The following is a 23,687-nucleotide window of genomic DNA, read 5'->3' as shown; positions in this document are numbered from 1 at the left end:
AATAAGCAAATAGTTGGCTACATTTCTCCTATCTTAGATATGCTATCAGTTAATTTGGACATTAACTTTCCAGGCCATACAATTTTACTTTTTAGGTAGCATAGCCTTGTATACCATAATAAATTGTCCTGCACTGCCACCAGGCAACACTATTTGCAAGAACTTGGCCCTTAAGTAATGATCTAGAAATCAGTACACAATATTAAATAAAGTTATTTATAAAAAACAGTGAAATTATATATGCAAATATAACTTTAAGTATATATATAGAAAGCAAAGTTTTGGTAGTCCTTGCTGAATTTTATTCTGCAAAATTAAGCTGTTCATTCAGGTAAAGCATGCATAGGTATCTTACAAAGTTTACCAAAGGAAGCATTTGAATTTCATCTCTAATGAGTTCATTCTTTTCTATCATTGGTTCTGTTGTTTTTTCTTGATAAAATTTTAAAAAATCAAAGTTTCATAACACTTTTAGATCAAGAAAATCATAAGAACATAATATATTTTTTAAGCTATAAATCTCTTGCAGTCCTTACCTTGTACCACAGAACTTCAGGCTCCCTAAATGGAAATAAAAAATCCTCAATTTCAGGACATGAGATTTCCTTGCTTTTGCTAAGTTCAGCTTTTTCAAAATATTTCATCTTTGAATTGTAGCAGAGTCCAGTGTCATTTTCACCCACCGTCAGCGAAATGGACACTTTCATACAGTAAGTTGAGTTTCTGTAATGCAATAAAAATAGAAAGAAAAGTCTAATATGAAAAAAAAAAATAAATGCCAATGTACATGAAATTAGTTTTCATTTGAAGCAAAATTTAGGAAATCTGACGTATTTTGTGTCTGTTTTATAGCTGGCCACCATAGTTTTGCTTCTTTCTCTTGACTAATTACAATATTTAGAAGGCATTGGTTGGCCTTACTCTGTAACTAAGGGTTTGTCTCTCCCTTTCATCAAAATCTTTCTAACATTAGTGTCATTACTGTATATTTGAGAACAATTTCCCCAAAAATAAGTAAACAACAAAAGATCCATGTATTTACCAGTGAAACTAGATACACAGTCTGCTCACAGACACCATTATGGCAGCTCTCAGGGTTGGAGACATCATTTTGTGGTACCACAGGAAAATGACAAATTGGAACTCGAGCAACACACCAAGAGCCACATATTCATCAGCTCTGAGCATGCCTTAAAATGGAAGTGGCAACGTTTTGCAGCCTTAATTAAAAAGAATCTTGTGATTAATTATAGAATGAAGGATGTTTCAATCCAAGGCAAGGCACTGCCAATTTGTTGACCGTAGCCTTCAATGCCCATACTCCCAGGACAAAATGTTCTGCATTACCCACAGATTTCATGAGCTTGTGTTCTCTCCTCAAACTTGTTACTACATCTGCTTCTGGATGTTGATAAGCAAGGCAGCCAGAGAATAGTGAACTTTGTCTGCCTTCCCACATTCCACCATGTGATTCAATCAGGAAAAAAGACAAAATTACTTGAATTGATTTTCTTTTCTTTTTCATTTGGGTTTCCAGGTGGGGAGAAAATGAGTGTATAAAGTTGAGTACTCCCCAGAAGCACACTGTGATGGTGTAAGATTTCTCTCCTACTGTTTCGTAAATGCATTTTACCCCTGACCTGCTGACAGAAGATCCTGCAGAGAGCACTGAGGAAACATTCATCTCCTTATCACCATTCTCAGCCTCTATAAGCTGATTGCTTATTTATAATGGACTTGTGTGTATCAGACATGGCAGAATCTCAAAGATCAATTTCTTAATATCTGTTTCCTTTTTCTGTTCAATAAGAGGGGATAGAAATGCTTAAGGATAAAGAATAAGAAAACTCAATTCAAAGAACTCTAGAGTCCAATTTCTTACAGAAAATGTAACTCTGTAAGTAACTATCAAATTAGAAAAGAGTCTTAGAAACATAAATTCTTGAACAGAATGACCCTTAGCTATTGATCTGATTCATGGGCAAGGAAAACAAACACAAAATTATTTCCTTATAATGAAGCAGTAAGAATAATCTGTTACCGTGTTCAAGAATCTGGCTGTGTAAAGCAAATAAAGTTGTTTAAGCTTTATGCAAATCAAAGAATGGATCCACTGAATATTGAACAGTCTTGCTGCTTTTAAGCTGGTAAAGAGCCAATTTCCATTCTTACTTGTACATGTAATTAAAAATCACTGATTTTTAAGGAATACTTTTCATTAGTGTACCTTAGGTTATTTCTCCATTAAGGTGTCACTTGGAATATTTTATTTATTTTTTTGTTTATCATGTGTCTTGAAAATATCATAAAAAGTCACTTAATTATGATTTTCCAAATTGGAAAAATGCTTTTCCTTTGTTCTTGGAAGACTTATGCCTTGGAAACAGGTTCTGAACAATTCATCAAGCTCTGAGGTTTCAGAGTAAGCTAACTAGATGAGAGTATCCTGTTATTGGATGACAGCAGTATATAGGGAACTGTTTGGCTATAAAATTTTCACATTTAAATATTCTCTTTAATTCCTTCCCATGTGTTTAAGCATCATGTTTGTTCATGTTACTAAATCTCATTATTTAAATATTTCTAGAAGGACATGGCAGGGGAAAAAAAAGGGAGGACAATTTACTGTCTTCCCAGTCTCTGAAGAAGCAAGGTAAGTAAAATTTTTGCATAGGCATCCTTCAGTATTCACAGTGAATTGTGCAAAAATTATGATTTAATGTTTTGATGTACTAAAGAACTCTGTTCTGCAACAGTGACAATGTCAATTGCCAGAGACAGAATTCTGTCTGAAGCACATCCAAGTTTCCATCGCAACAGCAGATCCTTTAGCAGATGCAGCTAAGGCTTCCTGCTCCATAAGAGAAGTATTTTGGAAATGTTTCAGAATGTTTAAATTCATTGTTTGAAGTGATCTTTCTAAACTGTCAGATACAAGATACTGAAAAATTTTGGGTGGATTTTTGTCAGCTGAGTTCACGACCAGAATTTTCTCTCAAAATCCCAAAGTATCATCAAAAAAACCTACAGTTCCAGATGCCCACTGGTGACACAGACTTCCTTATTTCAATTCTAAATACTAACTGCACTGTCAATCTGACTCATCTCACACTCTGTGTTGGAAACCAAGGCTGTTGAGATGAAACAAAACTCAAAGAGGCTGGTACAGAAGGCAGAGCAACACAAATAGTATAAGGTAAGAAAACAAAGATAATAGGCTCAGAGTACAGAAAGAGAGAAAGAAAACTAAATAGTCCCTGGGTAGGAATGAAGGAGGGAGTGATTTTGCTGATTACTGCTAGAGCATGAAGGATACAATAGATGTCAAACATCTCAGGTAGCAGAAAAAGCAGGCAGCAGAGCCCTCTGGAGCATACACATACTGTTGAGGGTAAAAAATGCTCATGTGTTAGAAGTAAGAAAGTTTTCCATATGTCTCTTACTAGAGGGACCAGATAAGAAACAAATAAAACAAATGAAAAACCCTTCGACATGAGCTTAAGGAATTTCAATAACTGGTGTTAGCTAAACTAACTGTGGTTTAACTCAAGTTATCATGTGATACTTTTGGTGGGTTTCTTTTGTTTGTTTGTTTGCCTTTATTTTTTCCTGAACATGGTGATAAGAAGAGGTGACAAATTATTGAATTAGTTTTTCCCTAATCTGACCGGTCACAAATGTTTGCAAGTATAAAATTAGCTAGAAAGTTTTTGTGCATATAAATGACGTTTTCATTTTCATCTTTTATTCAATGGATTTTCAAGTGCTAAAATAATGAGATCTAAAAGTACAAAATACAAAACAGGAAGCCAAAAGCTGTTTGGTAATTTTATTTAAGATAAAAAATCCATTTAAATTAAATTTATCTTAAAATGAAGTCAAATTAACAGGTAACAGAGAGAAAAGGAGAAGCAAGGAGACACAAGTACAGACAAAAGAATGCACACAGACCAAAAATAGCTTCTCTAAACTTTACCTTTTGCAACATTCACATCTACATTTAAAGGAATTGCTTAGAGAATTAAGCACTTAAATCATGGTTTCTTTATAAATATATCTCTAAAATGGGCCAGATGTGTTTATGCTTACAAAACTCTGCTTTTTTTCCTCATAAAAACACCTCTGGTAATTGTCAATTTCCTCTTCAGCCTCACCAGAGAGAGCTCAGTGGTGGATTTTTACAGCTCAATTCTGTCCACGCAGCATTCCTCCTCATCCCTATTCATAACAGAAGGGAAAGTGGGACTCTTCCCATTACTTGTCCACTCCAGTGCTTTGTCATCATACTCTTTACCAGAGTAAACAAACTGGGGAGCAAACAGCTAACCAGAAAATTTCTCCTAAGTTTCTCCTCATCATACAAAATGAGTTGGAAAAGTAGTTTTATTTCCAGCTCCTTTTAAACCGGAAATTTAAAAAAAAATCTGAGAAAACTCTTTTCTTTGCAGTTTTATTTTAAATTTTAATAAGTGAGCTTAGCCACTGATGTCCATATCCACTTTCTATAAATGGTCCGCCACATTTCCTGGGCAAACTTTTGTTGACATCATTAATTAGTTTTTTCATGATTTTGCAGAAACAATTTTGCCCTTTTTAAGTCCAAGTAACTTCTGTTAGAGTTATTTGGATGCCTGAAAGCTGGAGAGTAAAGCATTCATTCAAGACCGAAACAAAAACACTTTATTGACAATCTACTCGTGCTCTTGGCCCGTAGCTCCAAGGGCTCTTTGTGAGCTTTAAAACTTTTGCACAAAAATTTTTAAAGCCTCTACATAGCAGCAGGGTTTTTTGAGGACACGCCTGAGGCCTTGGGCATGTGGTGAGGGAGGAAGGCCAGTGTACCACAGGGCAGCCAGGATTGCTCTCGTGCACTGAGGGCTCCTTGGTGGCAGGATCTGATGGCCCCAGCAGGTGGCTGCCCCCACAGCGGCTTCTGGCCCATTTCTCCAGGACAGCAGTTCACAAACTTTATATACAGTATCCGCTTTTATTGGATTTAGGTTTTGTTTGTTGTTTGGGGCTTTTTTCCCCAAACTCTGGAATGGCTGACTCCCACACTCTCTGACTCAGATATCTGAAATCACAGATATCCCTCACCACATGCCCAAGGCCTTTTCCACAAAGCTTCCAGATCCAACAGAGCTGCAAGTGCTAGGGCAGTGCTTCAGGCATGGGGAAAAGAGAAGTGGAGGGAGATGGACAGAAGCAGGCTGGAATTTTCCTCTGTGCCTTAGAAATTATCTCCTGCTTCCGTACCCTGGGGGGCCAACCCAGTTTGGAAACTGCTTTTGACCTCAATTGAATTACATAAGCACTGATTTCTTCCCTCAAGGGTCACCTAATTATATGCATGATACTATGAAATAACCCAGTGCACACGAGCCTCCAGGACTATTTGAATATCAATACTCTGCAAGATACTTGTTTTAATAGGTTTGAATTAGACACACCAGAAAATACGGTTTAGTTTTAATGCCCGCTCCCATTCTTGGAAGCCAAACCTTCACATTTAATCTTTTCCTGATAGAAGTGGTACGCACTGCCATCCTGAGTTTCCCCTTCACTCCAAACCTGTCAAAAGAGAATGTCAAAAATGCCAAGTCTAACTGCATTAGAATAATGCCTTCCTTGTGTTAGAGGGAGCTACTGACTGAAAGGCCTTTTATTGATGTTCTGAACAATAAAAATTAAATAAAATTTAGCCTTTACAAAGGGAAATTAACTTTCTCACCTTTATAATACCCTAGAGCTTCTTTTTTGGGTAAACTAGAATAAAAATGTACATTTTTATGTTATTGATTTTTCTGTATTATCTCCTTCTTTTTTAAAGTCAAACATTTCTTTATGAGAACTGGAATCAATCTGTTATTGATTTCCACATTTTATTAAAACATCACTTTCTTAGTACAAAATACTCAAACAAAATTATGACAATAACCTTAATTATGAACTTGTACTGTCAATTACATGGAAAGCAAAAATACACAAAATTAACTAATTTCCCCATCAAAAATTTTCTTTAACATTAAAGCTTTCCTTCAGATACATTAAAAGAAAAAAGTCCATAATCTTACTCTACAGGAATACAAAAATATTCCTATAATGTAACTCTGTCTGTACTTCTACAGTATATGAATATAAATCTAAATACATTTTATTTGAAGTTAAAGCTTTCTTACAGAGAAAATGTGTCTATGTGCCTATACATACATACCTATAAACTGGTCATATGGGTATATTGGGGATTTCAATAATTGAAAAATTAATACCAGGGGTATGTGATTCAAGAAAATTAACACATAAAAATTTTAAAAGCATATTATTAGTATACCTATGTGTTATTCAGTATGAGAAATGTCCAATTTTAAAAACAACTTCCTATTAAACTATTTGGTATTGGAACTTCAGAGAATAGCACTTATATATGGATTGCAGGTAAAAATGCTAGAGGTAACTAAAAAGGATAGCAATTAATCAAAAAAGCATTGTACCGCACAGGACATATAGGGTGAGTAAAATATGGATTGCCACTAGTCTAAATTTAATTGTACATTTGATATTTTAGTGCTAGTTACAAATTTAGTGCTAAATTACCTACTCATTTCAGCAAGACTTCCCAGGATTGTTAGTGAAGAAATTTTGGGCCAGTGAGTCATAAAGTGCTAAAATGGAGACGTATCAGAATGATACTAAATGTTTTCACTGCAGTGGATCAATGTATATTTCCAGAGGAGATAGAAGTATGAAGAGCTGTGCAAAAGTGTAACCTTACAGATGAAAATCCCTTTAGCTTTCAACAGACTGCAGTAGGGAGATAATACCGTAGCATGAAATGCCTCTAGGTATACTATCTCCTCATAATTCAGCAGATGATGGCACTTGCTTTTTCTTGGGAACCAATGATCCTGGAGTAATTTTTATACCCTCACTTAGCACCATATGCCAGAATAGCAGAAATGCTTCTTTCGAAAATTACAAGTTAACAGAGTTTTGTTATTCCTCCCATTTCTTTCACTTATAGAATCATAGAATCACAAAATGCTTGAAATTGGAAGGGAACTCTGGATGTCATCTGCTCCAACCCTCCTGATCAAGTAGAGCTACTTAGATCTGCTTGCCCAGGAGTGTGTTCAGATTGCTTTTGAATATCGCCAAGGATGGAGACTCCACAACTTCCTGGGCAACCTGTGCCAGGGTTCAGTCACCCTCATAGGGAAAAGTGTTTCCTGTTGTTCAAATGGAATAATCTGTGTTCCAGTTTGTGCCCATTACCTCTAGTGCTGTCACCAAGCAGCACTGAAAAGAAGCTGGCTCCGTCCTGTTGGCACCCTCCCTTCAGAAATGTATATCCATCAGCAAGATTCTCCTGCTCCTTCTCCAGGCTAGAGTCCCAGCCCTCTCAGCCTGTGCTCACAGCAGAGATGCTCCAGTTCCTTTATCATCTTCATGCCTCTTCGTTGGACTCTGTGTTTTTCTTGCACCAGTGAGTCTGGAACATGACACTGTACTCCAGTGGTGTCACCACTGCTGAGTAAAGAGGAAGGGCCACCCCGCCTGGTGTGCTGGCAATACTTTGTCTAGCGCAGCACAGCTCATCGTTAGCCTTTTTTGTTGCAGGGGCACATTGCTGGTTCATGTTCAACTTGGTTTTCACCAGAACCCCCAGGTCCTCTTCTGCAAAGTTGCATATAGTGTTGTTCATGGAAAATCTGTTTTCTTGGGTGTTTTTTTCACTCACAGGGGATGGATGGGAACCATTAAACAAAAAACTAGTTTTTCCAAGTATTACATTAAAAGTACATAAAAAAATTTTTGGTTGGAATGAGAATGACCAGAAAAAATGCAGACTTTTTGAAGGTAGAGGTCCTTAAAATTATGTCTATGGTATGGTGGTCCAGAGCCTGCTCAAGCAGCTGTGCTTCTGTGTTCAGGAACAATTGAGTGTTACTACAACCTGATGACTCAGAAGGTCAACACATACTGGAATATCTTTATCACCAAATCATTCCTTTTGCAAATACAACTGGCCTTCTTTTATAGTACTAAAACTGAGAACATTTTTGAAAACGTGGTGCTGCTGAATGGCTTCTCCCTTGTTCCGTCTCTTTGCTTGATGAATTCACACAGTTCTCAGATAAAGATAGATCCTGTCATTCAGTCTCAAATGCTAAGTTAGTTTTCTGTTCAGCTGTCGAGCAGATGCATAAAGAATATCCCATGAAGGTATCTGTCTTGTTTCTGAATGATTAGATATTTATCTGTTGCTAACTCTGCATGAGTGTGTTCTTTTCCAAATAGAAAAGTTACTCATTAAAGGTAGATATGTACCAAGATATCCAACAATTGCATTTATTATAGATATTAGAAGAACGACATTTGCATATGAATAATATTCCCTTGAAATCTCTCCATAATTCTTTCCCATATCTACCCAGTAAAAATGGGAATATATAAAAAATCATCACATTTATTAGGTTTAAGGTTATTTCCTAGCATACTGATGACACTTTTCCAGACTCCTGAAAATTCTTTAATGGGATTTAATGAATATTCTGAATTTAAAAACCTAAATAGTTCCTAGATTTAGAGCTCCTACATTTGTTAAAAAAAACCAACCCCCCCCAAAAAAAAACCAACAAAAAAACCCTAAGCAAACAAACCCCAAACAAAAAATAAAACAAACCCCAACAGTTTTAGTCATACTTGTTTTATACCTACTTTCCTAAGAAGAAACAGCAATTCAGAAATCAGTCAGTCTTCCTTACCAGTCAGAGGATTTAAAAGAAGACAGTAGTATGACACCTCACAGATAAATGTAAGAGCATTGCTGTGTGCAGACTGAGCTAGAACTCAAAAGAAAGTGGCAATTTTCTGAAGAAAGGTCAGTCTTTGGAAAAACATAACCTGCTACTAAAGCAGAAATTTAGAAATGTGCAAGAATTTTTATGAAATTTATATAACTGAAGACCTCAGAGCAAGTCCTGAATTTCCAAAGGCATCAGGATTTGAAGGGACAAATCACTAAACAAAGGGATATAACACAATTTGGATTTTTCCTTCATTTGAGGACCATAAAGGACAAAGGAGACTTATCTATTAATCATTTTTGACTGTGTTCATATGAACATATTCCCTTAGAATAGTTTCCAAAATTGCCTCAGAGCGATCTGTAACGATGCAATAAATATTTTTATTTCACTCTAATTTTAAGCTCTAAGATGTGATCTTGATACATTTCAGGCTGTAGCTGAAGATCAGAGTTATGGAAGCCCAGGCAATATAAATCAGTATTTGCATTATGTTCATATCAACAGTATCCCTGAAGACAAACAAGGGCAAGCAAGAACTTCCACCCACCCCAGCTACCAACTCTGCCCAGCATTGAAAGTACTGGTTCTCAGTTCAGCTTCCAGAGCTTCTATACAGTTTGTATGCCTGGTCTTAAAGGTATTAAACCCCATCTTTATGTCCATAGAGTCAAAGGAAATTGCAGAAAAATAATCATTCTTACAGAGAAGTAAAAAGAGCTCAGTGAGCCATTTTAGATAAACATTATTTAAGGATCTTTGGAAATATTTTCTTGAAGAGGCTGGGACAGCCAGAGGAGCACGGTTTTTGTTGTAAGGCTTTCAAAGTATGAGTTTTTACTCCATGCCAAAGAATTATTAATTCATTTCTTCTACAGGATCCTCAAAAAAATTAATTCTTGTTTTCCTCAGCATAATGTAAAAAACCAACACCCGTGGACCTTCACGCCTAATGTCACATTTCCATCTCCAGTGACTGAACCTAAGTACACCATGACACATTTGAGAATTCAGCAGAGAGTCAAGTTTCAAGTATATGGAATTATACTATTATTTGTCTCATATTATTATCTACCATCAAGGTAAACAACTCTGATGTGACAAATGAAAAGGTTTCAGAGGCATCACCTGCCCAAACAAACAGAGTATGAAGATAAGGTAGGTGCCTGACACCATAGCTATATATTTTAATTTCTTGATTTAGCTTTCAAGCTTGCTGCTTGTCATCCTCAGAAGCATGAATCACCCAGAATATCCAAACATGAAAATCCAAAGTCATGTGAACAGCAGCAATACGAACGTATGAGAGAATTTTTGCACAGTAGTTTTGAATAATTTCACCTAAATCAAGTGTGCTCACGTAAGCTATTTTCATTTCACAAAAATGAGGTTTGCTTTACACATTTTAATTCATATCTCAAACATAAAAGGTAAACTGAACAAGTTTAAATACATTTCAGATAATTGAAAGTCATTTCTTTTTCAGTTGGACTACGATGCAACAGTCACGTGCCAGAGTACACCTCCTTTCAGCACAGATGCAGGAGGGACAGTAGCAGACACCTCTCTCATACATATTTTTTCTTGGTGGTGGACTCACAGAAAAGTCCACTTCATTTGTCAGAAATGCAGAGTCTTCACTTTGGCTTGTCTGGCTGCTTCCTCCTATAGCAGGACACAGCTTCCAGCTGGGCTGGTGCTGCCAGCTTAATCATCTGCTGTTCTTTGTCACCTAGCTTCACCCACAAATTCCCCACTACCTAAATATAGGAATAGCTGTATAACAAAGTTTAGTTCCATTTATAAATACATTATGGATCAAACCCCTGCCATCAGTTTTTACAATAGGTACAGAAAGAAAGAATACATAAACTCCTTATGAATAGAAAACTTAACCTATATATATATATCATTTATATACCACATTTTCTGGTTTCTATTTTTGTTTCTGCAGTCTATTTCAGTTACTTTTTTTCTTCATATTGGGAAAGAACAAAGAGAGCCTGGGAATTCCTGTATTGATTAAACACTGTCACATTTTTCATGGGTGAATTAATATCCATTTACAAGTATTTTAATATTCAGAGCAATCTGAATTAAATAGCTATTTTCTTGACATTTGTTCAGAAACACTTCTGCTTACACTCTTGATGTCTTTGTCAGAGTCAGGTGAATCTAGTAACCAGAGAGCTGAGGAGAGGCTGCAGCACATGCACCGGGTTCATACAGCAGAAGGGCTAAGCACAGGTACCTCACAGATGAGCACACACACACACGAGTTTAGAGGGTGGGTCACACAGACAGACACCTGCACAGATGCCCTGTGCTTGTTGAAATACTGAACTGCAGAGCTGACCCAGCCCAGTGCCTGCCCTACAGCTGATCAAGGTGAAGTCAGCAAGTGGAATACACACATACACAAAAACTCAGTGTGGGAGCCTCTAGCAACAGGCCTCAGACTCTCAGCCCAGGAGCTGGCCCAGGTCCACTGCTCACCCCAGATTCTGGCACTGGCACATGAGATTTGCAGTCTCCACCAGCTGCCGGTCCTCAGACAGCTCACCCTGCTCCCCAGCCAGGTCAGCTCAAAGTTCACTAGCATGCACCAACACCTGCTTCGTGTAGACAACACACCCACATGGAGAATTGAAATGCTCTTTAATGAGAAGATGGGACAAATTATATGGCTCAGACTAGAGTACCCACCATCAGCATATGTACACTGAACAGCTCTTTATCTCCTTTTCCTACCATCCCCTTGACTTTTATACTCCATTTTTTTTTTTCCATCTCTTTGTACCTCTGGTCTGTACTTTTTGTCTCTTTGTACCTCTGGTCCTTCCCCTAAATAAGATTCATGCATCCTCAGAATCACTTCAAAGGATCATTCAGTAATATTTTTTACATGAACAAAAAGTGCTTTTCCTCCCTGCATCCCATAGGAAGCTCCATACACTCTTTAGTCTGAAGGCCTTTCCAGGAGGGAGCATCTCCAAGCAATTGGGTGGCTTTCCACTTACAGGTCATAAGGATTTCTTACCCATCTCTGCTTCTCTAACCCCTCATTGAGCCTTTGTGTTTTCCACAATCGTCTTTAGGCACTAGAGTGTGATTAACTTAGCACTACATGTGTGATAGCAGACAAGGTATCAGTATATTTATTTTAAAACAGAAGACCATCAGCCAGTTCTCAAAGACCATAAGGGTAACATTCTTGACAAGTTACTGATTTCTTCCCAGTATCCCTTGTTTTCCTAGCTGTGTCTTTCCCTGTCTCTCTTTATAAATGGTCTCCTCTGCTCACTCTCCTGGCAAAGATCCCAACAGGTTTCTCTGTAAGACTATTTTTTTTATAAAGTATTCACTGTCCTTTCTTCATTATTTAATCTGAAGACTTCCAAATCACAGCATCCTGTGGTAAAAGTAGTCACAGTTTGTGAGTATAATCATAACTACTTTTGAATGCTTCATAGTCTGGTAATCCTGTTTTCTAATGATTTTCTGAAAGTTTCTATAATGTAAAGCAAATGCACACAAAATGTCTAATCAGTTTCTGCATCTTCCTAAAAAACTTGAAATACAACTTCTGTTTTCTTAAACTTCAGTTTTACAGCAGTACTTCTTCTACCAGGTTTTTCTCTGAAGTTTAAACTTTCCTTTTACCTACCATTTTTACCCCCATTCTAATATATTTCAACCATGATTTTTTTACACTATGTAAACATTATGTCTACATCAGTATATAAAAAATTATAAATATATAGATAACATACCAATATAACTTCCTTAAATCCTAAATATTCTCAAAACTTTTAATTTTTTGTGGTCAAAAAAACCCCAGAAGTATTTCTCCTAAGCTAACCCATTTCAGAGCTACTACAAACAAAACAAATATAAAATACTATCAAAAATTCCTGATAAAATTTCAGGATAGAATAATTATAAATGTTACCAAGAAAACTGTACTGTGAGGAGAGACCAAAAGCACACAAAAATCAGAAGAATCTATTTCTTTCTGAGCCACTTAGGAGTTGTTTGTTTTTTAGCAGAGCTTGTTATGGGAAAACTGCCATTGGAATTATGGATCAGCAACTGCTACTCTGTAATACTGATGTTTTCTGTATAATTTTTCCCTTTCCTTTTTTTTCTTTTTGAGGAGAAGAATAAATCATAAATATTTCAATTTCCAATTTCTGAAAGACGAGGAGCAACAGTGAAATGGTGTAGGTCTTTAAGAGCACAAATTGTAGTACACCAAAGAAAATATCCAAGGAAAATGTTTTTTGAACTGTGCAAGACACTGATGCAACACAGATGTTTCGAGGAACATGACTTTGAAGCCCTCATATTATATTCTGCTTCTTTCAACTTCTGGTTGAAATGTATGAGAGACTCTTGATACTATTAAGAACAGTATCAGAAGCCCTACAGCCTTCAATCTACAGAGGCAGATATCTCCATTTTACATGTTACAATTTCCTACTCATTGATGTTAGTGACAAGAATATTATTATTGTTATTATAAAATGTGCTGACAACAGAATATTTGGCCCTTAAGAATTTATCTGCACCTTCTTTAAGGATTCACATCAAATTACCAACTTTTCTGTTATTTTATTAAGTCATTTTCTAAATAGATAATTTTTGAACCTGTCACAAAATACCAATGTCTGTAGTACAGTTGTTAATCAAATGCATGCATATATGCATATTGAAATGTAAATTGCCTCAGAAGTGAAAGCTATGTTATGAAAAATGGAACAATAAATAGAAGTTTTCTACATTTTATGTATGTTTGAATCAGGAAATGAATTAGCTCATTTCTCCTAAATTCAAAGTATCGGAAAGTATCTAGTTTTATGTAGAAGGCCAGAACTCAAAAATATGTTGAAATATATTGCAGCATAACAGCAAGCATCAATTTTAATGTATGATAGCTCTGATAAACATCAGGGTTACTCCAGGAGCCCTTCAGCATGGAAACAACCCAGTCTATTATTCTGAAAATAAAACTATTATAAAACCAGTTGTTTCACACAAAAGACACTCATAGGAAAACAGTATGGGAATCCAGCTTTCCTGGATTCATATGTTATTTTTTAGTTTTTCAGCTATTTCACAATGCCTTTTAATGATACTAGTCTTCCACAGTAAACACGGGAACTGCAAAAAACCGTAAGAAACCACAACCAAACTTGCACCTAAAAGTACTATTGACACATGAATGTTACCTGTGACAACAAGATAACAGTTGAGTAGAAATAAAATATTTGGTTGTTCCTTATTCCTGCAGCTGCTCATTTCAGATCATGGAGCTGAACCACACTACTAGGATGACTTAATTCCACAGTTTCTGGGGTTTGTGTGTATTCTTCCTTCAGAGCATCAGCATACACAATTATTCAAAGAAGACGTGTGTTTGAAGGAAAAGCCATATCCCGTGGTTATACTTTGTTTAGAAATAATTGAGGCTATGTCACTATTTATAAGATAGTCCCAGAAAGCTCTTGAATTTCTGAGGAATGTCTCTCTTTTTTAGATTTGTTGTAAGCTGTCATTTCCAGAGAAGCAAGACTGGACACATAAAAGTAAGTCTGGTTTTGGAAGATTTTACTTATTTAAACAGATTTTCTCAATTTTTGTGCAAGTTAATACAGCTTCATATCAGCAGCTATGAATCTCCCTGCAGAGAACAGATTTGGTTTTTATTTTTTGGTGGGGAAAAGTTATGCAATGGAGTTCTGTTCCTGTCTCAGCTCAGTGACAGCTCATCATTACTTTGTGACTGAAGATTGTGCTGAACACTTGGCAGAACAGGGCTTATTCTGTTGACAAAGCAGAATTTTGCCACTATCTGCTGATATGCCCAACCAGAGGTGGGGTAGGCTGCCTATTCCAGCACAGATTCCTCCAAGACACTTCCCTGCTGCAGTTCTCTGCACAGCTAGACTCAAGTCTCAAGTAAAAATATCTGTGGTGGTTTCAGCCAGTAAGATGGTTTGTGATATTCAAGAGCAGAGGGAAGTCCCTACAGTGGCATGCAGCATATGCACATTTAGGTATAGACATAATGTTTTAAAACCAGGAGAATTTTTACAAATTTCGTTATAAAAGCATTGTCTTGATTATGTCACTAAAACAAAAATTAGCAAGTCCCTGACTTAAATGATTACTATATACCTTTGGCTCTACCTTCCTGTGTACTTACATTATGACTAAGTTGTTAGCTAAATGATTATACTTTACTTTTCATCGTGAACTTAACTCATTTACATGCACAGTATAGACTAGTGTTTCCCAATGCTTAACATTTCACACTATGAAACATGGCTTCAATACTTTCAAACATTACTCTCAATTATTAAATCTCATTGGATGGGTTGAAATTCAGAGATGTTGCTATGAGGCATGCCATGGAGAGGCTCAGGAGGCCCTAAATTCAACATGGTATAATCTGAAACAGGAAAGAAAAAGGGAAAAAGAAAAAAAAGAAAAGGGCAGGAAAAAGAAAGGAAAAAGGAAGCTACTTCAGGGCAGAGAAAAAGTCACATTATTTTCCAGAATGTCTCCAAGGCTACTGAGGCCCTCAAGTTAAAATACAGGCATGGAGGGATCCTGTATATCAAGTCTATCTCAGCAGAGAAAAGAGTTGTTATATAATCCCTATATCCTCTCTCCTCACAAAAAAATCCCTGAATAAGATTGTTTTGGTGGGGAAAGTGTCAGATCTGACTGCAGCACCACTAAAATATCATTCTTTTATCACTTGCCCTCATTTCAGTTTTAATAAGCTCTCTTGGCTCTCTTATCTTTTTATGTTCACTCCACAGCAATTAAATAGAAATGCAAATGTCATACCCATTTTTATAATAGTGTTTCTTATAAAACTGCAATGAAGACAGCAAATTATATATTTGTTAAATGATCTTTTTGTCAACAAAATCTAGCTAATATGAAGATAATGCCCCTATATGTACCATATGTGTGTTTGCATGTTTTATAAACATGGGAAGATTATTGGTTACAATTCTAGCACAACTTCCGAGAAAACATTAGACTTTGAAAGCTCAAATCAGTTAAATCAGGCAGGAAGAGAGTTTATGAATATTCAGTTTGGATTTCTAAACAGCTGCTCTATTTGACCATTATAAAAATTACCACCTTTTTTATTCACTAAATACAAACATCCAGTAAAGTGATATTGCATTCACACAAATATCTGATAACTACTTTAATTCAGATGTGTTTTCATAGAGCCATCTTCCCTCTTTAAAGGGAAACCACATCATAAAAAAAACCCAAGAAAATTCAGATTTTTCTGTGTTTGTCTCTGAAAGTAATCCAGCAATCCAACTGAGACATAGAGAGTAGAGCACACAAAATAATTCACTAACCATCTATCTTAAACAATGAACAACATGCTGTCACAACGGCAACATCTGATCACTACCACCAGTAGAAAAAATCTCCCCCAAAGTATGAGGGGTACACTTTGCCACTAGAAGTTTTCTGACACAGATTGTCATCCATCTTCTGCTCAGGTATTTGCCTGTGACCTCAACCAAAGGTAACCAAGTGTTTCACACTCTGTAATACATTTACCTCATCATCTGTGAAGTGTAAAAGTGTTATCTTGAAGAGGAGGAACTCAAACAGAAAGACTACTTCCCCACTCCTCACAAATAGTAATATGACAAAATATCACAAAAATAATTTAAATCCAGGTCTAAACATTTACCCTCCAAAATCAACTCCATTTCTAAATTAACACATCACAGGATGAAAAAGCCAGAAAGAATATATGAAAGAAAAAGCTACCTTCCTGCTTTATTTGGAGCATCTTCGTGACTGTCCCATTTTGTCCTCCACTTGTTCAATCTTTATACAAACTATTCACAGCCGTGTGTAACAGCAGGGTGATAACATCAGGAAAATAGCAGGACTGAAATCAAGATAGAGGTAGACTAAATAGCAGGGACTAAGACTGTGTCAAACAGCAGATAGATTAGGAGAACAGCAGGTAGATTAGAAGAAACAGCCAAAATAAAGGGCTGTATTGTGTTTATAGGGCAAGGTGTTACCAGCAGGGGGCTGCAGAGGTGTGAGAAGAGACCAGGGCTGACCCAGGTTAGACAGACCTTGTTCCACCTGCCTCCAATAAATCTACCTCAGGGCACAGCTGAACTCAGCACCCAAGCTGGCCATGTCCCTAGGAAAGTTTATTCAAGAATGCATTTCAGAAAAACCACAGTGCAACTGCTGGGAGAGAAGACTGAGAGACAAGTGGGAGAAACAGCCTTGCAGACTCTAAGCATGGTGAAAAGGGAAGGGGAAAATGTTCTCTAGGTGCTGGAGCAGAGAATCCCCTGCAGATGACCATGACGACACAGGCTGTCTCCCTGCATCTCATGGAGGATCACGTTGGAGCATATATCCACCTGCAGCCCACAGAGGACCCCACGCTGGAGCAGGTGGACAGTCCATGAAGGAAGCTGAGCCCAGGGGAATCCTGTACAGAAGTAGGTTTTCTGGCAGGAGCTGCATTTCATGGGGGACCCATGCTAAAGCAAGCTGTTCCTGAAGGACTGTACCCTGTGGAAAAGACTCCTGTGCAGTAAATCTTGAAGAACCACAGCCCACAGAAGTACCCACACTGGGTATCCTCATGAAAGACTGTATCCCATGGAAGGGGCTCCACAATGGAGCAGGGTAAAAGTGTGAGGAAGGAGTGGCAGAGATGAACTGCTATGACCTGACAGCAACCCTCAATCCCCATCCCCCTGTTCCACACTGGGTTGGTGGACAGAGGACTTGAGAAAGAGGAATAAAATTGAGCCTGGGCAGGAGGAGACTGGGAGAAGCTGTTCTTAGTTTTGCCATTTTTTCTCACAATCCTACACTTAATTTTCCCCCAGTCAAGTCTGTTTTTCTCATGGAGGTAATTGGTAAATGATCTCCCTGTTTTTATCTTGACCCACAAACTTTTTCATCCTATTTTTTCCCCCATCCTGTTGAGCGAGGGGAGTGTGAGAGCAGCTGGGTGGGCATATGGCAGCCAGCCAAGTTTAACACACCACAAGGGTAAATAACTAACTTCCTAATGGCACTGAAAGTAATTTTGAATCCCAAAGCTATGATAAAAAAATTTGGTTTTAATTTTTACTGCCCTTTAATACTCTCATGATATTTTATTAGCTATATTATCCTCCTCAGCAATGCCCTCATGTATTAAAAAAGGACTTTGTTTTAGATAGGCTATTATATATTGTAAGTTTGAACATGACATGAGTTGCCTGATTTTCTGCAGAGTTACAGAATGAATACAAAGATAACATGGTAGGCAGGAGCATTACTTGCTTAAGCATCGCTTTTGGAGACTAGACAAGAACATCACTTTGATGTACAATACCAAGTGTTTTTGAATACTAAAAGGCAGAAAAAGACCATAAAATGTAGCATGACTGAAAATCTGTCCTTAGAAAGACCAGAATAGAACTGCATTGCAATAGAAATGAAATTGGGGGGTCATATAGGAAGGACTATAAAAGGACTATACCTACAGCTTGGTGAAACCAGAGCTCTTTTCTAAATTTGAAACTATTTATTTTGTCTATTAATTTTTAAAGATGTATTTGCTGCTTTCTCTTTATGTATTACTGAAATTTTAACTTTGTCTTCCTTTTTTTTTTAAAATCTAGACGGCAACAATAGCAAAAACATCTTGAATGTTATCTTAATGTGTCATATAATGCAATGAACAGACAAATAAATGCAGAATCACACAAGTTTTCAATAGTAATTCTCAAATGCTTTCTGAAACACTGGCAGCACTGGCTCAAAGATGATGTGTCTTGAGATAGAGGAGTAGCTGCCAGTACATAGCCACCTCTCCAATATACAATAGTATGTAGTTTGAAAATGCATTTTTTTAATAGAATAGTTGGTGTTTTTCAAAATTATTAACCTTCACTTCTGTAAGTATAGTATTAATAATAATAACAAGAACAACAATAAACAACTAAAAGGTACAAAAATAATTTTAATCGATGGATCATCCAAAATAAATCACTCCAAAAGACATGGAACAATCCTCCTTAGCCATACTTTGATGTTGTTATTCAAACACATTGCATCTCTCTGTGAAACTTGCATTTCATTTAATCTTATATTCTAATTAGCACACAGGAGTAACTGAAAAGAAGGCCAAGCAGCATGAGTGCACAGCAGAACTAGCCCAGTTACTGTTCTAGGTCCCGAGAGGCAGCAGTGTTATACTGCACGCAAACGATCTGGCCTGCTCCCTAAGGAAGAAGACTGAATGGGACATAGCATTCTAAAAGGTTGGATCAAGAGTTTGGATGCTTTCATTTTCTAGCCAACCGAACCAACTTGGATGCAGCTGCTATTTACCAAGCAGGCTGGCCTCTATGATCATTTCAATGGGTCACAGATACTCCACAGCAAAGACATATAAATGTTTATAACTGAGCACAGATTTTACAGAATCTGTCTCTCTCTCTACACATCAATTTTAAACCCACTCTTACAAATTCCTTTACACTGAAAATTAAGAGAAATCCCATATGTTTTTCCTGTAGTTCAAGTCTTAGGATTGTAATGTATTATTTGTATTCTAGTAGTGTCAAATTCTCCACTCAAAATCAATGCCTCCCTATTTTAGGTGTTGTGTATAAACACTCAAGAAGAAAGCACATGACTGAAGGTTTTACATAAAAGAAGAATAGACCTGTCATAAAGAGGAGGAAGAGTGTTTAGGACACAAAGTTACATGGCTTGTTTTTTCTTGTTTACCTTTTTTTTCTAAAATTGAAAAAATGAGTAAGATGAGTGTGTGTAGACTGCAACTGGTGACAGGTAAATCACTGATAAAAAGAAAAAGCTGGACTTTTAAGGAAGTTTTTAAAAGCATTTGTATCTTAAGGAGAAGCAGAATGTAGGCAGAGAGGGCAGAAAGCCTGGCAGGAAGAGAGACCTAGAGGAAGTGCAGCTCTGAGATGAGTGATCTCTGAAGCATGACAGAAAAGTTCCTGATCTAAAGACAGTTGCAGTGAGATTTTTAACATTTAACTGTGTAAGTTTGAAGCAGGGCTGGTTTTTTTGGTTTCTTTCCTATCTGAGGAGGAAGAAAAGCTGGTGCAAATTCTTTAAGAAATCAGTCAGCTTGCCACCATGTGCCTTCACAAGGGCTTAATTAGGCTCCATGTCTCTGCTCACCCCACAAGAGCCAATATTGGAAAAATGTGTATAAAGTTGCTGCTGAGCATAAAGACCCATATGGGTCTTATATATTTTAAGTAGATAGGAATGGGATAAGCTGCAACATGAAGTGGACACTGAGCTCCAGAAACAATCAGTAAAATATGTGTTTGTCTGGGTCTTTAAGTAGCAGTTAAATCAGCATCTCATGAGACACAGGTTAAAGAGAGATTTACGCTTCCAGATAGTACATTTATAAAATGGGAAAGACAATACAGAGAAGACATGGCAAAGACATCCCGAAACAGCCCACCTCTGTTGAATGCATTTTTAAATACCTTCCTCTATCACATTAGAGAAAATGCTGTGACAGTACAATTTCTTGTTTTCCGAGAAATGAAACAAAACAGCCTTGAGAGCAGAGAGAAAAAAAACCTCACTTTGAGAATTATTGCCTTTGTCAGCAGCTGTTACTCAGATTTCTTACGTATGGTGCCAAGAAAAAATACGCTTCTTCAGACATAGTACAGTACATCATGTAATTTTGACAGATATTTTTTTCAGATATTTACTTCTTGAATCCTGTTCAGAAGAATACATGTACTAAAAATGAACAGAACTTAAAGTTACTTGGGAGAGTCAAAGCTAACAGAGTAAAAAACCCATATGCCAATATATAGCCCACCCAAGAAAGTAACAGTTGTGTACACAGAAGCAAAATCACACAGGACATACTATAATAAACAATCTCTACTGACTGCAAGCAGATACTCTTCCAAGGAAAATCAAGGATTAAAAAGAAAAATCTTTTCCATGAGAAAAAAAATTCTGCAATTACTTTGAGGAAAAATAAATACTTCCATTAATTAAAAAAAAACCTAAAACCACCCAGACTGATTTGCCAGTAGTCCACTCAAGTACACCTTTATTACCTGTGTGAAGACCTTTCCTATGATTTGCCACAGAAGGTATCCTCTGTAGGGAAGGTGGATGATTGCAGCAACCTGGGATTAGAGGAACATGAAGCTCAACTATGGGACTACTCAGGTATGAATGCAGATTATGAAACAAAAATTGAAAGCTGCAACCAAGCAGACGAGGTTCAGGAAGCACAACAGCTTCAGCAAGTCGGTCACCTGTGGTGCTTCCCAGGGCTAAGTTTTGGGTCGGGTCCTGTTCAGCACCTTTACTGATGATCTGGATATGGGAATTGAATGTACATTATTTCATTGTATCCATTCCTTGGATTTTGAAAACATCTTTTTTCTAGTACTCCACTTTACAGAGCTTCTATGTTGGTAATATCTTTTCAAATAAAATTTTCATCAAATATTCAAAATTGCTTTACAGTAACTTAGTTTATGTTATTTATGCTTCATGATCAGGTTAAGCTAAAAACATATGATGTTTTCACATGATCAGATACTAGATCTGTACATTTCTATATCAAATTATCTACTCTTTAATAACCAGCAATTTATACCTGTAGATAGAATGTTATCTGCTCATTCTGGCTTTAAAAGTCAGCATGTTTTTATATGAGAATGTGCAATTATTAACTGGTCAGAGAATAGTAAGAATAAAGGCCATAGCTTGGGGACTATTAAAAATCATTAAAGAGATAAGACTCACATTGTCAGTAGAGCAATATTAAAAACTTACTCTGAAACCTTTCAAAATTAATTTGATATTTTACATAAACAATGAAACTGACATTTTATAAGCATAAGAATGACATTAATATTCATAGATAATTTACATAGAATATATTAAATTCAGTAAAACAATGAGTAAGCATCTGAGAGGTAAGGGACTTGAATAAGTTTACCAGGATGAGTTAAAAGTAATGTTATTTAGCCTTTCCTGAGTACTTCCATGAGTATGCATTTTTCAGTGTTACAACTACAGAAGCTGAACTAGGAATACAATTTTGAACCATGAAATCCATATTCCACTCCCAAAGAGAAACCAAATCAAAAGACCACCTATAAAGCAAAATCCTCAGTCTTTTAAAGTCTATATTGGGGATTTGATACTCTCTTTAGCAGCTTTTTCAGTGTTGCTATTATTAGATGGAGACATTTCAGAAGGAATGGTACATTAGGAACTCTCAAAGATAGTTGAAACACATTATTTTCCTATCTACTAGTGTTCCTCATTCCTTCCTGGGGATTTTGGTACATGGATAATGGTACACAGTACTTCACTAGCACAGTCTGAATTTTACATTTTGTTTGGATATCCCTGCTCCCCTCAGACCAGGGATTCAACTGTCTAATCCACAGTGATGCATGTGCAGTGTAGCTCTTAAAGATGTCTTACATATTTGTATTAAAAAACCTTGGAAATATATTTTATCAGACTGCCTAGAAAATAAGCAACAGAATCACTAGCATCTGAATACACTACATACTTCGTTTCTTTTTCTTTGGTTTTTTTTTTTTTTTTTTTTTGTAAATAATAAGCATGACAAAATCCTGAGCACTACATGCTGGTCCTTTCCATTGGAACAGAAGAAAGTAACAGTTAGGATCAAATAAACCCCTGGAAGATATCCTGCAAAGTAACGGAATGTCATCTGCCTTAGAAAAGCCTTTGCTGACTGGGCTGCTGTCTACTTTTGCAGAAGTCATCAGTATATATATCAAATTTACTATATACATCAAGTTGTGTGCTTGTGTATTGTGCTCCATGAAAACTGTTTCTTCTGTTATTATTCTTCTCTGAGCATACACTTGTTGCTGCAACTTCTATTGATTTTCCCAGTTAGGGACAGGAACCAGGCTGTACAAAGAAGTGCTGTATTATTACAGGTGGGAAATGAACTGTTTCCTATTCCATCTTTCATATAACTATGCACTGAAACATCCATCTGCAACCACCCTTGCACACACTTCTCAGTGCAGGAGAGATGTTGCGGTGAACCATGGCCAAAGCCAGGGTCAGCCGGATCAAGTGGACCCAAAGGTCCAGTGGTTTGATGCTGCCCCAGCCCAAAAGCCCTGAGCATTTATAAGGCATACCAAAAATACATAAATCCCTGCCTTACCATTGGCTGCAGCCCTCCCCTCCCCTTATTCCTCATATTTGGTTGTATTTCCAGAGAGTTCTATGTTCTTCGGTTGTTAATTGGTCCTTATCATTCCTCCCCGCCTACCCCTTCTCCCATTTGCTGTAATTCCTTCTCCCCACCTCGGTAACACCCCCTGGCTGATGTTCCATTGGTTACTGTGTGTTTGCCACGCCCATTTAGTGGGGGTATAAGGTCCCCTGTGAGGCACACAGCTTCAGCTTTCTCTGTGGATTTCCCATTTCTTCAGTAAAGCGCTTCTCCCACGAAGAAGTCCGCGTGTTTCTTGCCTCCTTCTCACACCTTTGCAATCGGTGGGCAAGGCGAACCTGACCCGAAGCTTCGCCTGCCCTCCTGCGCTGTGGTCGGCTCCGTCCAGCCCCATTGGGAGCAGGCAGAAGATTGCCCGGTGCCCGGGACAGGGTACTAGCCAGCACGGTGCTGCGGCAGCGAGTCATATTCTGGATAATTTTGTAACTCCTTACAGTAATTTCAGTCACACAGGAGCAAAAAAGAATCAAAAGCGAAAGGCTAAAAGAAGTGCTTTCTACATTGTGTGTCCCTTTGCAGCTGCTGTATGGTTTTGGCTCTAC

General features: G+C 37.2%; 1 protein-coding gene across 3 annotated transcripts in view; it reads right to left on the bottom strand.

Moving 5' to 3' along the window:
• The window catches only part of IL1RAPL1 (interleukin 1 receptor accessory protein like 1), a 705,736-nt gene that overhangs the window by 278,029 nt on the left and 404,020 nt on the right, over positions 1-23,687 (bottom strand). For all 3 annotated transcript variants that reach the window (XM_048288405.1, XM_048288412.1, XM_048288421.1), the window contains exon 4: positions 537-723. In XM_048288405.1, coding sequence (XP_048144362.1) covers positions 537-723 — 187 coding nt within the window. The remainder of the gene's footprint in view (positions 1-536; positions 724-23,687) is intronic.

This window comes from Corvus hawaiiensis, chromosome 2 (assembly GCF_020740725.1).
Source record: "Corvus hawaiiensis isolate bCorHaw1 chromosome 2, bCorHaw1.pri.cur, whole genome shotgun sequence".
Classification (NCBI taxonomy): Eukaryota; Metazoa; Chordata; class Aves; order Passeriformes; family Corvidae; genus Corvus; species Corvus hawaiiensis.
Note: the sequence above shows the minus strand (reverse complement) of the source record. Positions and strands in the feature narration are given on the sequence as shown.